This window comes from Artemia sp. Qi Xiang Cuo, unplaced genomic scaffold, assembly GCF_049724085.1.
Source record: "Artemia sp. Qi Xiang Cuo unplaced genomic scaffold, ASM4972408v1 HiC_scaffold_3025, whole genome shotgun sequence".
In the NCBI taxonomy this organism is placed as follows: Eukaryota; Metazoa; Arthropoda; class Branchiopoda; order Anostraca; family Artemiidae; genus Artemia; species Artemia sp. Qi Xiang Cuo.
The window spans coordinates 233874-250016 of record NW_028300420.1 but is presented as its reverse complement, the minus strand read 5'-3'; the positions used below and the strand labels follow the sequence as shown (position 1 = coordinate 250016).

At 37.1% G+C, this 16143-nt stretch overlaps 1 protein-coding gene across 1 annotated transcript in view; it reads right to left on the bottom strand.

Moving 5' to 3' along the window:
- LOC148938683 (uncharacterized) overlaps positions 1-15814 on the bottom strand; it is a 63125-nt gene extending 47311 nt beyond the window's left edge. The window contains exon 1 of the mRNA XM_089107609.1: positions 15772-15814. Coding sequence (XP_088963735.1) covers positions 15772-15814 — 43 coding nt within the window. The remainder of the gene's footprint in view (positions 1-15771) is intronic.
- Between the last annotated feature and the right edge of the window lie 329 nt (positions 15815-16143).

Below are 16143 nucleotides of genomic sequence, written 5' to 3'. Positions count from 1 at the left end.
TGGATGTCTTAGACTAGTTATAGTGCTGTACTCTGGCATGAATTGCTTTTGGAAACCCGGATTAATTAGTTGAAAATAAAGTTTTAACAAGAAATGTCTGAAAAGCGCGATCAGAAATTAAGAATTGTCTTGAGGGGGGAATTTTCCACGGAAAAGGGGAAGGATATTTTTACATGAAAACAACTGCGCTTTTCAGACATTTCTTGTTAAAACTTTATTTTCAGCGAATTCATCCGGGTTTTCGAAAACAATTCATGCCAGAGTACAGCACTATAACTAGTCTAAGACATCCACTCTGTCATCGCCCCATCCCCCAAAAAATACTTTTCAGACATTTCTTGTTAAAATTTTAATTTCAAGTCATTCATTTGGTTTTTTCACAAGCAATTCGTACCACAGTAAAGCACTATAAGTACTCTAAGACACCCCGCTCCCATCACCCCACCACTTATGTATTATATGGAACACATCGAATAAATAAAGCTATCCGTTATTACAATTCTTTTCTTGTCATCTACACCCCTCTTAGCATCAACTTCATCGTATAGTATAACGTTAAACTATTTTAAATTGACAACACTGTCCAAACATCACTTGTGTATTATACAGTACACAATCAACCTATCTCCCCCAAAGCACTTTTCAGCCATTTTTTGTTAAAATTTTTTATTTCAACTCATTCAGACGGGGTTTTCGCTAGCAGCTCGGCCCATCGTACAGCACTATAAGTACTCTAAGAGATCCTTCTGCCATCACCCCACCACTTATGTATTATATGGAACACATCGAAAAAGTAAAGCTATCCGTTATTACAATTCTTTTCTTGTCATCTACACACCTCTTAGTATCAACTTCTTCGTATAGTATAACGTTAAACTATTTTAAATTGACAACACTGTCCAAACATCACTTGTGTATTATACAGTACATATCTAAGTATTCATAAATGCTAAACCCTTTTTCTTTATCAGAAAAAAAAATGCCAATTGCCAAAAAATTCTTTTGTCAAGGTGTATTGAATCACACGTTTCCATCCTTTGTTTTCTTAATCCCGATAAGACGCATGCCAATGTTGTCTGGAAATTGTCACTACAAAAACCCTACCAAGCTTTTTAGAATGTTCACGTGTAAGTGTAATGACACACGCGTGGGTTTTCTTGTGCAATTCAATGTAAGTTATCATGTAAGTTTTCAATCAATAGATGCCTTACTACTGTCGTGGTGCAGAGTCAAACGCTTTCAAAGTGCCAACAAGGAGGATCTTGCCTTACCATTAATCGGATCCCTCTATTAGAACATAGTAACAAGTTAGAACAGGATGTACTTGAACGAAATCACTAATATCCGTCCTGATCGGTGTTAGGCTTACTCCCCCTGAAAATCTCCCTACAAAAAATAGCCCCGGATAATTCCCTCCGTTGAAATCCCTCCAAGGGGAAAAGTTCCTCGGAATACGTCTCCCTCTGTTTCAGCTACCCGCGGTGAAAAATTGGCCCCCGGATATTGGCTCCCCGTGGAAAATTCACTCCAGATGCAAAATTGAGCAGCCACAGAGGAAGTATGACAAATAAAAATAATGAAGAAAATAATGAATTTAGAAATATTTGAGCGACATTCGAAAATAGAGGCATAATATGAGGTGTAGAATGTCTTATAATGTTTATTTTTTTCATTTTTATTTTACTTTCATTATTTTTTCGTGTGCCTGGGCGTTGATTTAGCATAGCAGGGTAAGATTGCTTAATATTGAGGCTGTGGGGGTGGTTTCAACCCCGTAGGCAAAACTTATTAGACATTTCAAAGTTTTTTAACAAAACAGATATCTTAAAATTTGATTTAATACCATAGGGGTTAGAGGAGAGCTGGATAGTAGATAAGGAAGCAAGAGGAATGATGATTGCCCTAAAGGACCTTTCAGCAGTAGAAGGGGGGGTGTTACTCCGAACAGGACCACGTGGTCCTGTCGGCATTTTTAATGCTGACGGGGCTCCAAATAAGGGCATAGCCTCCCTAGGGAGAAAGATTGCGTAAACGGTCAATGACCTCTTTTTCCAAGGTCGATTTATTTGATGTTTCTATGCGTAATAACTCCGGAACGACGGTTGCACATGCGCATTGAATTCTAACGGGAACAATGTTATTGATCTAGGACACGAGGGGGAAGTGAATTTCCGAGAACTTGATTGCGTAATCGATCGTGACCTAAATTTCCAAGTCAACAACAACAACAACGACCTTGACATTCGCTGAGAGCGTGCACTTACAACAACAACAACAACATCGACCTTGGAACACCTGTGCTGTCGACCTCAATTCACCTATCATGAATCAATAATTCCCCTTAGAAACAACAAATTAATTTCCCCTTTCTTGACAGATCAATCAATCAATGACATCATCTGTCAGACTTTAAAAATTTTCGCCTAGAAACATTTCTCCAGGAATAGATCCAAATCATTAATGTCTTGGCCTCGGAAACAACTCCTTTGGTCGAACTCCAAAAGATATTAATAACCAAAGGCCATGGAAACAATTCTCCAAGAAACATCTTAGCGATGAATTGTTTTAGCGCGGGAATCAGGTTTCTTATTAATTTGAAATGCATTAGCGCAGAGATGCCAAAAACAAAAGGAACACGCTGAATTTCGTTTAGGGATTATTTGGGCGAAACTGGTTTAGACAGGTTATGGAACTATTTCGGCAAAACAGTTAGAGACATTTTAAAAGATGATTTTTGAAGAGATTTTAGAAGAGGTTTTGAGTGTGGTCGTTATAATACACAAGTTTCATTTGAACAGTGTTGTGAGGTCCTCTAACCCAACGCCAAAGGGTTCCAATCCTCCTACCCCAACCCCGAAGGAAGCCCCCGGTCCTCAAAGGCCCCCCAGGCTCCCAAAGGGCCACCGGCGCCCCCAAACGCCCACCCAGACCCCCAAAGGCCATCCCCGGGCCCCCCAAAGGCCCATCGCGCTCCCAAAGGACCAACGGGGTCCCAAAGGCCCTCCCCTGGTCCTCAAGGGCCCCCCAGACCCCCAACTGCCCCCCGGACCCCCACCGCGCTCCGCAGACCCTCAAAGGCCCTCCCCTGGTCCTCAAAGGACCAATCGGTCCTCAAGTGCCCCCCGGACCCCAAAGGCCCTCCCTGTACCCCAACGGCCCTCCCCAGGTCCCCAAAGGTCCCCCGGGCCAGAGAAGCGCCGCCGGGATGCGCCGTGGGCCAAGAAAGCGCCGCAGGATGTGCCGCAGGGATGCGCCGTGGGTCAGGAAAGTGCCGCGGGGATGCGCCGCAGGGAGGCACCACCGGAAAGCGCCGCAGGATGCGCTGCAGGATGCGCCCCAGAGATGCGCCGCGGGGTCAGGAAAGCGCCGCAGGGGATGCGCCGCAGGGAGGCACCGCAGGAAAGCGCCGCAGGATGCGCCGCAGGGATGCGCCGCAAAAAAAAATAAACTAAAAAGTAAAAATTTCGAAATGTTATCCCCCAAACGCCCTCCTCAGACCCCCAAAGGTCCTCCCCTGGTCCTCAAAGGTCCCCCGGGCACCCAAAGGACCACCCGGCCCTCAAGGGCCCCGGATCCCCAAAGGTCCTCCCCGGGCCCCAAAGAGTCCCCTCTCCATTTTTTTAATACTTTTTTATGGCTTTATTATATCTTTTCAGAACAAGTTCAAGAACCTATTTTCCAGATCCACTTTTCAGAACAACTTCAGAGCAAGTTACTTGCTTAATGTCCCTCCTAAACCCATTTTCTAACTTGAAGTACTTATCTTTTTCACCCACAACTAGACTTTACAGATTTGGATACCTCAACACCAAGAAATATTTTTCAAAATTCATTTCAGAGCAAGTTACTTTCTTAATGTCCCTCCTAAACCCATTTTGCAACTTGAAGTACTTATCTTTTTCGATCACAACAATACTTTACAGCTTTTTGGATACCTCAACACCAAGAAATACTTTTCAAAGACCATTTCAGAGCAAGTTACTTTCTTAATGACCATCCTAAACCCATTTCCCAACTTGAAGTACTTATCTTTTTCACCCTCAACTATACTTTACAGCTTTTTGGATACCTCAACACCAAGAAATACTTTTCAAAGACCATTTCAGAGCAAGTTACTTTCTTAATGTCCCTCCTAAACCCTTTTTCCAACTTGAAGTACTTATCTTTTTCACTCGCAACTGTACTTTACAGCTTTTTGGATACCTCAACACCAAGAAATACTTTTCAAGGACCATTTCAGAGCAAGTTACTTTCTTAATGTCCCTCCTAAACCCATTTTGCAACTTGAAGTACTTATCTTTTTCAACCGCAACTATACGTTACAGCTTTTTGGATACCTCAAAACCAAGAAATACTTTTCAAAGACCAATTCAGAGCAAGTTCCTTTCTTAATCTCCCTCATAAACCCATTTTCCAACTTGAAGTACTTATCTTTTTCATCACAACTATACCTTACAGCTTTTTGGATACCTCAAATCCAAGAAATACTTTTCAAAGACCATTTCAGAGCAAGTTACTTTCTTAATGTCCCTCCTAAACCCATTTTGCAACTTGAACTACTTATCTTTTTCAACCGCAACTATACTTTACAGCTTTTTGGTTACCTCAACACCAAGAAATACTTTTCAAAGATCTTTTCAGAGCAAGTTACTTTCTTAATGTCCCTTCGAAACCCATTTTCCATCTTGAAGTACTTCTCTTTTTCATCACAACTATACCTTACAGCTTTTTGGATACCTCAACACCAAGAAATACTTTTCAAGGATCATTTCAGAGCAAGTTACTTTCTTAATGTCCCTCCTAAACCCATTTTCCAACTTGAATTTCTTATCTTTTTCACTCACAAATATACTTTACATCTTTTTGGGTAACGCAACCCCAAGAAATACTTTTAAAAGAACTTTTAATAGCCAATTACTATCTAAATATCCCACATAAACCCAATTCCAAACATGAAGTAATTATATATTTCATAAAAAATTATACTTTACAGCTTTTTGGATAACTCAACACCAAGAAATACCTTTCAAAGACCATTTCAGAGCAAGTTACTTTCTTAATGTCCCTCCTAAACCCATTTTCCAACTTGAAGTACTTATCTTTTTTACCCACAACTATACTTTACAGCTTTTTGAATACCTCAACACCAAGAAATACTTTTCAAAGACTATTTCAGAGCAAATTACTTTCTTAATGTCACTCCTAAACCCATTTTCCAACTTGAAGTACTTATATTTTTCACGCTCAACTATACTTTACAGCTTTTTGAGTGTCCCAACACCAAGAAATACTTTTAAAAGACCATTTCAGAGCAAGTTACTTTCTTAATGTCTCTCTTAAACCCATTTTCCAACTTGAAGTACTTATCTTTTTCACCCACAACTATACTTTACAGCTTTTTGGATACCTCAACACCAAGAAATACCTTTCAAAGACCATTTCAGAGCAAGTTACTTTCTTAATGCCCCTCCTAAACCCATTTTCCAACTTGAAGTACTTATCTTTTTTACCCACAACTATACTTTACAGCTTTTTGGATACCTCAACACCAAGAAATACTTTTCAAATACCATTTCAGAGCAATTTCCTTTCTTAATGTCCCTCCTAAACCCATTTTCCAACTTGAACTACCTATCTCTTTCACCCTCAACTATACTTTACAGCTTTTTGGATAACTCAACACCAAAAAATACCTTTCATAGACCATTTCAGAGTAAGTTACTTTCTTAATGTCCCTCCTAAACCCATTTTCCAACTTGAAGTACTTATCTTTTTCACCCACAACTATACTTTACAGCTTTTTGGATACCTCAACACCAAGAAATACCTTTCAAAGACCATTTCAGAGCAAGTTACTTTCTTAATGTCCCCCCTAAACCCATTTTCCAACTTGAAGTACTTATCTTTTTCACCCACAACTATACTTTACAGCTTTTTGAGTGTCCCAACACCAAGAAATACCTTTCAAAGACCATTTCAGAGCAAGTTACTTGGTTAATGTCCCTCCTAAAACCATTTTCCAACTTGAAGTACTTATCTTTTTCACCCACAACCGTAACGCGCGCGTACGTAGGCTAACCTAGTCTAACCTAACTTAACCTAACCTAACTTAATCTAACCTAACCTAACCTAATCATACACCTAACTTTTTGCATGTCTCTCACCTAACCTAAGCTAACCTAAGTGAAGCGTACGTAGGCTAACCTAACCTAACCTAACTTAATCTAGTCTAACCAAACCTAACCATACTCTTTCTATCTTCCTCCGAAAAATTTAGAAATGAACTTTAAATTTTTTATTGGGTAAATTAGAATTGAATTGTGTTCTTTGGTAAAATTCAGAATAGAACTCGAATATTCACGATCAAAGTATAACTTTTCCTGTCTTCTATGAAAAATTTAGAACTGAGCTAACTTTTTTTTCACTTCTTTAAGAAAATTCAGAAGAGAATTTCTTTATGTCTTTGTGAAATAAAGAACTGAATTGGAAGATTTTTGTTTTCTCTGGAGAAATTAGAATTGGAGCGTGTTCTTTGGGAAAATTCAGATGAGATCAAAAACTTTTCTTCACTTTGTTGAGAAAATTTGGAACATTATTTTAAATTTTTTCATTCCCTTGAGAAAAATCTGAACCGAAGTGGAAAATTTTTATATTATTTGGAAAAAAAGAATTGATTAAAAACTAATTTCTTTTTCATTGAGAAAGTGGGTGAAAAATATAAGTACTTCAAGTTGGAAAATGGGTTTAAGAGGGACATTCAGAAAGTAACTTGCTCTGAAATGCCTTTTGAAAGGTATTTCTTGGTGTTGGGACACTCAAAAAGCTGTAAAGTACAGTTGTGAGTGAAAAATAAATGTACTTCAAGTTTCAAAATGGGTTTAGGAGGGATATTAATAAAGGAACGTGCTCTTAAATGGTCTTTGAAAAGTATTTCTTGGGGTTGAGTTATTCAAAAAGCTGTAAAGTAAAGATGTAGGTGAGCAACATAAATACTACAAGTTCGAGAATGAGTGTATGTGGGATGCTAAGACATCAACTTTCTCTGTAATGGTCTTTAATATGCATTTCTTGGTGTTGAGGTATCCAAAAAGCTGTATGATCTGGTTGTGGTGAAAAAGATAAGTACTTCAAGCTGCAAAATGGGTTTAGGAGAGACATTAAGAAAGTAACTTGCTTTGAAATGGTCCTTGAAAGTTTTGTATTGGTGGTGTGGGAACATAATTTTTTTTAAGGAGATTATATTGTGAGATAGGTAAATCTTGCATCGTTGAAAATTAGTTGTTAATGTACATATAGAAAGAATTTTGCTTAAACATTGACATTTAACTGTCATTCTTGGAATGTCGGACACAAAAATTCATACAAGTAATGGTTTTGAGTTAAAATTTCACTAACTTCAAGTTGCAAAATGGGTTTAGGAGGGACATTAAGAAAGTAACTTGCTCTGAAATGGTCTTTGAAAAGTATTTCTTGGTGTTGAGGTATCCAAAAAGCTGTAAAGTATAGTTGTGGGTGATAAAGATAAGTACTTCAAGTTGCATAATGGGTTTAGGAGGGACATTAAGGAAGTAACTTGCTCTGAAATGGTCTTTGAAAAGTATTTCTTGGTGTTGTGACACTCAAAAAGATTTAAAGTATAGTTGTGGGTGAAAAAGATAAGTACTTCAAGTTGGAAAATGTGTTTAGGAGGGACATTAAGAAAGTAACTTGCTCTGAAATGGTCTTTGAAAGGTATTTCTTGGTGTTGGGACACTCAAAAAGCTGTAAAGTATAGTTTTGGATGAAAAAGATAAGTACTTCAAGTTGGAAAATGGGTTTAGGAGGGACATTAAGAAAGTAACTTGTTCTGAAATGGTCTTTGAAAAGAATTTCTTGTTGTTGAGGTATCCAAAAAGCTGTAAGGTATAGTTGTGGGTGAAAAAGATAAGTACTTCAAGTTGCAAAATGGATTTAGGATGAACATAAAGAGAGTAAATTGCTTTGAAAAGGTCTATGAAATGTATTTCTTGTTGTTGAGCTATCCAAAAAGCAGTAAAATTAAGTTGTGAGTGAAAAATATAATTCATTCAAGAATTACACGGTGGGGAGGAGGAACATGAAGACATTACCTAGCTCTGACATTATCTTTGAAATGTATTTCTTTGTGGTGAGGTATCCAAAAAGGTGTAAAGTATAGTTGTGGGTGAAAAAGATAAGTACTTCAAGTTGGAAAATGGGTTTAGGAGGGACATTAAGAAATTAACTTGCTCTGAAATAGTCTTTAAAAAGTATTTCTTGGTGTTGAGGTATCCAAAAAGCTGTAAAGTATAGTTGTGAGTGAAAAAGATAAGTACTTCAAGTTGCAAAATGGGTTTAGGAGGGACATTAAGAAAGTAACTTGCTCTGAAATGGTCTTTGAAAGGTATTTCTTGGTGTTGAGGTATCCAAAAAGCTGTAAAGTATAGTTGTGGGTGAAAAAGATAAGTATTTCAAGTTGGAAAATGGGTTTACGAGGGACATTAAGAAAGTAACTTGCTCTGAAATTGTCTTTGAAAAGTATTTCTTGGTGTTGAGGTATCAAAAAAGCTGTAAAGTATAGTTGTGGGTGAAAAAGATAAGTACTTCAAGTTGCAAAAAGGGTTTAAGAGGAAAATTAAGAAAGTAACTTGCTTTGAAATGGTCTTTGAAAAGTATTTCTTGGTGTTGAGGTATCCAAAAAGCTGTAAAGTATAGTTGTGGGTGAAAAAGATAAGTACTTCATGTTGGAAAATGGGTTTAGGAGGGACATTAAGAAAGCAACTTGCTCTGAAATGGTCTTTGAAAAGTATTTCTTGGTGTTGGGACACTCAAAAAGCTGTAAAGTATAGTTGTGAGTGAAAAAGATAAGTACTTCAAGTTGGAAAATGGGATTAGGAGGGACATTAACAAAGTAACTTGCTCTGAAATGGTCTTTGAAAAGTATTTCTTGGTGTTGGGTCACTCAAAAAGCTGTAAAGTATAGTTTTGGGTGAAAAAGATAAGTACTTCAAGTTGGAAAATGGGTTTAGGAGGGACATTAAGAAAGTAACTTGCTCTGAAATGGTCTTTGAAAAGTATTTCTTGGTGTTGAGGTATCCAAAAAGCTGTAAAGTATAGTTGTGGGTGAAAAAGATAAGTACTTCAAGTTGGAAAATGGGTTTAGGAGGAACATTAAGAAAGTAACTTGCTCTGAAATGGTCTTTGAAAAGTATTTCTTGGTGTTGAGGTATTCAAAAAGCTGTAAAGTATAGTTGTGGGTGAAAAAGATAAGTACTTCAAGTTGGAAAATGGGTTTAGGAGGAACATTAAGAAAGTAACTTGCTCTGAAATGGTCTTTGAAAAGTATTTCTTTGTGTTGAGGTATCCAAAAAGCTGTGAAGTATAGTTTTGGTTGAAAAAGATAAGTACTTCAAGTTGGAAAATGGGTTTAGGAGGTACAGTTAGAAAGTAACTTGCTCTGAAATGCATTTTGAAAGGTATTTCATGGTGTTGGGACACTCAAAAAGCTGTAAAGTATAGTTGTGAGTGAAAAATATAAGTACTTCATCTTGCAAAATGGGTTTAGGAGGGACATTAAGAAAGTAACTTGCTCTGAAATGGTCTTTGAAAAGTATTTCTTGATGTTGAGGTATACAAAAAGCTGTAAAGTATAGTTGTGGATGAAAAAGATAAGTACTTCAAGTTGGAAAATGGGTTTAGGAGGACATTAAGAAAGTAACTTGCTTTGAAATGGTCTTTGAAAGGTATTTCTTGGTGTTGAGGTATCCAAAAAGCTGTAAAGTATAGTTGTGAGTGAAAAAGATAAGTACTTCAAGTTGCAAAATGTGTTTATGAGGGACATTAAGAAAGTAACTTGCTCTGAAATGGTCTTTGAAAAGTATTTCTTGGTGTTGGGACACTCAAAAAGCTGTAAAGTATAGTTGTGAGTGAAAAAGATAAGTACTTCAAGTTCGAAAATGGGTTTAGGAGGGACAATAAGAAAGTAACTTGCTCTGAAAGGGTCTTTGAAAAGTATTACTTGGTGTTGGAGCATTCAAAAAGCTGTAAAGTATAGTTGTGGGTAAAAAAGATAAGTACTTCAAGTTGAAAAATGGGTTTAGGAGGGACATTAACAAAGTAACTTGCTCTGAAATGGTCTTTGAAAGGTATTTCTTGGTGTTGAGGTATTCAAAAAGCTGTAAAGTACAGTTGTGGGTGAAAAAGATAAGTACTTCAAGATGCAAAATGGGTTTAGGAGGGACATTAAGAAAGTAACTTGCTCTGAAATGGTCTTTGAAAGGTATTTCTTGGTGTTGAGGTATCCAAAAAGCTGTAAATTATAGTTGTGGGTGAAAAATATAAGTAATTCAAGTTGCAAAATGGGTTTAGGAGGGACATTAAGAAAGTAACTTGCTCTGAAATGGTCTTTGAAAAGTATTTCTTGGTGTTGAGGTATCCAAAAAGCTGTATGATCTGGTTGTGGTGAAAAAGATAAGTACTTCAAGTTGGAAAATGGGTTTAGGAGAGACATTAAGAAAGTAACTTGCTCTGAAATGGTCTTTAAAAAGTATTTCTTTGTGTTGAGGTATTCAAAAAGCTGTAAAGTATGGTTGTGGGTGAAAAAGATAAGTACTTCAAGTTGGAAAATGGGTTTAGGAGGGACATTAAGAAAGTAAATTTCTCTGAAATGGTCTTTGAAATGTATTTCTTGGTGTTGAGTTATCCAAAAGGATGTATTATATAGTTGTGGTGATAATGAGTATTTATAATAGTTTTATTAGTTTTTTAGGATTATCTTAAATAATGTAACTTTAAATTTTATTGTCATTGTTATGCTTGTGTTTTTGTAGTGGTTTCCGTAAATCTGTACTGTAATATTTGTGGGTGAAGAAGTAATTTCCATCATGTTGGGGCAGAGGTTTAGAAGGGTCAAAATGAAAGTGACCTGCATTGTAGTGGTCTTTTAAAATTATTTCTTGGTGTTGGGACACCCAAAAAGCTGTAAAGTATAGTTGTGGGTGAAAAAGATAAGTACTTCACGTTGGAAAATGGGTTTAGGAGGGACATTAAGAAAGTAACTTGCTCTGAAATGGTCTTTGAAAAGTATTTCTTGGTGTTGAGGTATCCAAAAAGCTGTAAAGTATAGTTGTGTGTGAAAAAGATAAGTACTTCAAGTTGGAAAATTGGTTTAGGAGGGACATTAAGAAAGTAACTTGCTCTGAAATGGTATTTGAAAAGTATTTCTTTGTGTTGAGGTATCAAAAAAGCTGTAAAGTATAGTTGTGGGTGAAAAAGATAAGTACTTCAAGTTGGAAAATGGGTTTAGGAGGGACATTAAGAAAGTAACTTGCTTGTCTTAGTCGATTATGTCATTCTATGCCCATAAATGAATTCCCGTCATGACCTTCTGATAGGGTTCTACCGATTATGTAATCAATTTCTCAGAAATCCATTTTCCTAGTCGATTACGTCATTCTAAGCCCATGTATGGACTCCCGTCATGACCTTCTGATAGGGTTCTACCGATTATGTAATCAATTTCTCAGAAATCCATTTTCCTAGTCGATTACGTCATTCTATGCCCATGTATGGACTCCCGTCAGTATTCTATGCCCTTATTTCTGGACACCATGACATTCGCGATCGATTATGCAATCAAGTTCTCGGAAATTCACTTCTCCCCTCGAGTCCTAGATCAATAACATTGTTCCCGTTAGAATTCAATGCGCATGTGCAACCTTCGTTCCGGAGTTATTACACATAGAAACATCAAATAAATCGACCTTGGAAAAAGAGGTCATTGACCCCATTATGTAATCATTCTCCCTAGGGAGGCTATGCCCTTATTTGGTGCCCCGTCAGTATTCTATGCCCATATTTGGTGTGCTGTTCGTATTCTACGCCCATATTTGGTGTGCTGTTCGGAGTAGAACCCCCCCCCCTCTACTTTCAGCTTTTAAAAGTGGCACAAGAATTTTTAATTTTCAATTGCCTGATCCCCCTTCCAAGTTTCTAAAATAGCCCCTTCTATTTGAAGTGGGTAGGAAAAGCGGGTACTTTCGCATTATCAGGGCCCCTATAAAGAAGTCCAACAAGATATGCTACAGTCAAACGGGAAAGACGCAATGAAAAACCCGCTTTTATAAGATGATTCAATACACCGAAGTAAAGAAATACATTGTATAGCGTGGTTTTAAGATATTTAAAGGGTTGTTCTTTGTTGTTTTTTTTTGGGGGGGGGGAGGTACCTAGGTTAGGTTACGTATTTAATATATGCTATGCTTTGCCCCCACCCACTCCCCCTAATGTGCAAACATATAGCCCAAATTTGTTTCTAAAATATTATATAGTCATCCTACTTTATTTTATTTCATTAGCATTAACCAAACTTGACTTTTTAGAGAGGCCTGGATAATGCGAAAGTACCAAAAATAATAAAGATACCAAAGAAAAGCTCATATTCTATATTCCGAAAGATGTTTGCATGCGAAATTGTATGCCATCTCTACAAGAAAATAAAATGCGGCTTCAGGGATTGACAACTCTCTATTTTTCGATTTAGAGAATAAAATCACTTGCCTGACTGCAGTTACTTGGGTACTATCCCATTATGCGAGATAAAGTTTTTAGTTTAAAAAAACTAATGATCATAAGTGCTGCAGCTTATAAGGTTTTGATGTAGCAGCAGTTTAATGCAAGGATACAGCAGTGTGCTGGATCATAACAGAACAAAACTCACGATCATAAGTGCTGCAGCTTGTAAGGTTTTGATGTAGCAGCAGTGTAATGCTGCTGGATCATAACAGTACAGCACTCATGATCATAAGTGCTGCAGCTTGTAAGGTTTTGATGTAACTTATATTTCAAGGCTCAAGATGAAGGACTGTAAATCTCCTATACGCAGGTTTCGGTATGATAATTTCAATGGTGCAGTCTTCACTTCGGTCCGACACCATTTTCGAGAGCTTCCAGACTATTTTTCGAAGTTTTCTTTTCTGGTAAAAAATATTTCATCTACTGAAAGCAAGCATATAACGGCTATCTCAGTGCAGCTTCATTACTTATCATGTTAATATACCAGCTACTGGTATATTAACTACTGGTATATTTCCATTAACTACTGGTATATTAAGCTACTGGTATATTTCAACCAGCTACTGGTTGAAAATACCGAAAAGCGTTTTCTTATAATTACATGTAGGCTATAATTAGATTAATTATCGTCTTAAAATTATATGTTTCAAAGGGAACATACAAACTTAGAAAAAACAGCGTTAGGATTTTAGAGCCCTCTTTTAGGATTTAAGCTCATAAAAGTTATCTTCGTACCTCTAAAACGAAACCATTATAACCGTCCACAGATGGTTCGAAGGCTCTTTAATGCTTTCTTAACACATTCCCTTTTATTTACTCTTGACTCAATGATGTTTAAACTGAAATATGATGGTGCTTTCTTCCTTTGTGGTTTCTCTCTTCTAATATATTTCAGCATATAAACATTATCAGTCAATAATAATCCCTAGACAACGCTTTCTTTACCGAAGTCACTTTATATGGAAGAGATGGTCGTACAAACTTCAAAGGGGGCTCTTTCGATTGGAAACTCAAAGCAATAGTGCTCTTTATAACAGTCAAAGGGCTCGAAGGGTAACCAACCTCCCCTTCATGCCCTTTGTTTCCCACATACACCAAATCAAAATTTAGAAAGAGCTATTTTGTTAAAAATAGTCAAATAACAATGCCCGCGCGGATGAAAAATCCTCCAGCCCTCGGAGGAAGGGTTATAAGATTATGCAAGTAGCCATTATTAACATATAAGGTTTTTTTATTGGAAAAGAGGATATGTTTCATCCTGGATCTTCTAAAAGGCTTAGGGTATTAAGGTGAAACTTTCAGAAAATTCTGAGAGGGATGCCGTTAACTCGTTTGACCGTTGACTGCTAACATCTATGTTTTAACTTGTTTAATTAATTTTTGTACAAAATCCTAATATAGTTTTAAGCAGAAATGTTCAGAACTCTATTAATATTTGTTTTTGTGCAAGAATAGGAAAATTTATGTCAAGAAGACAAATTCACTAAGACTAGAAACAATAAACTGGAAGAGGCGATGCTGGGTAACGAAAATATTGATCAAGTGGAGAGCTTCACTTACCTATAGGTAGTATTATTAGTAAAGACGGTGGTGCAGTGAAGATGATAAAAGTAAAATGGCCAAGGCCCACGGTGTTTTCCCCCCAATTGAAAAAAGTTTGGAAGGATTGGGATTTAAGTCTGCGAACCAATATTAGAGCATTGGAAGCTACAGTGATGACAAAGGTCAAGTATGGTTCTGAAGTGTGGACGCTCCGAAAAACAGAGGAGGAGTTACTAGATGTTTTCCGAAGAATATGCTTATGGATCGTTTTAGGTATCCGACTGACTGACAGTATCTCAAATAGTAAGCTGTAACATGGATCAATCCTATTTTCTAGGGCTATAATGAGAGAAGGAATGAGATGGCTAGGACACATTCTGCGATTGAAGGACGACAGATTGTCCTAGTCGGCCAACCTTCTCCCTGAATAGGGTTAGAGGATGTCCTAAGGGAAGAGTTAAGAAAAATGGGAACTTTTTCAGAGGGTGTGAGGAGGGAGGTTTTAAATAGATTGGGATGGACAAGGAGCGTGCGAAGCTGTGTTAGCCTCAAGCGGCTAGGTGCTCCAGTGAGTTTTTTGTAGTAGTAGTAGTTTTAATTTAATTATATTATATCGAAGATTGTTCTTGTCAACGAATCTGTCAAGCCAAAAAAGGATTATAGAAACTGACACATTAAGCGTTTTGAACCTGACCATAGAACAATGTGACACTTTAGAGACTATCAAGCCAAGTCTTCCAAATTAGTGTAGGTTTCAAGTAAACGCTATTACCAAGATCTTAGACCAGCATATAAAAAAAAACTTAAAAGCCTGATTCATTTGTAACATTTGACCAACTTATCTTGACAAAATTTGACAAAACTAAATCTTGATAATAGTCTAAACTGGGTTTTTCAAAATTACGCGCGAGGGACTAAAAAAAAATAAATAATAATAATCTCAGTTTTCAGTGTATATTTCATCCTCATTTTTATGTAAGATTTCTTAAAGAGCATACATGTTATTCGGATATTTCTTTGCTTCCATGAAAGCATGTCGACTTTGTCAATGCATATAACCAGTGAACTGTTCTGCAGAAGTAAATAGACAAAATTCTGCCAAATACATGTCTAATTTTTCTGGTTGGAAACCTGAAAGTCTGTGTTCATAATCATCTTTGACATGGTTTATTGCAGTTAAAGTATTGACAGCAATGCTGACCAACAAAATTCTTTTGTTCATGTTTCCAAAAACAATGTGTTGTTCTGTCATTCATGGTTCTATATGTGATTCTTTAAAGAACCTCCACCTCCCCACCAAACGCCAAGCACTAAGCTATATAAACACAATCGGACTTTTCTATACACTTTTACAAAGTTTTGTTGGAAATCCTTCATGATGGCTGAAAAAGAATCAATTTTTTGATAATCCATAGAAAACAAAAATCTTCGATACTCGTATTTGAATTTTTGGGGGAGAGAGCGGTGACTCAAAGGTCCCCCGAGTTCTGATCTCATTTTATTCCATTTTCCCTGAAGGTGTTGTCAAACCTCTGTATTATTTCCATTTTCCAAAATCTCCGGGAGTCCAAGCCCCGACGGGTTTTACGACTGATTAGTAACGGCCAACGCAGGAAGAGTGGGACCACTCCTATTTCCAATAATTAATATGCAGCTTACCTTTCTTCAAAGTTTTGTCTCTGAACTTATTAAATACAAGCATTACTTCTACAGCTATGACGGAGACTGGTAAAAGGCTCTGCTTTTGTTTCCCAGGTTAGAAAGTTTTGAGTTGCGCTAGATACTAAGAAAAAGGCTGTCTCAATGAAATGTAACTGAATAAGACTATTATCAATCCCAAACCATGAAACTATACCCTTTACAAAAAGAATAAAAGAAAAACTAAAACAATATTGGTCTCCCAAGTGATTCATGGTTACACACATAATTTTTATTAGTTCTCTCGGGGGGAGGGGCTAATAGGAACTACCTTTATCCTTGCTCCAGCTCCTGATTTGTTCAGGTTATTCTTTTGTACATTACTTATTCCTT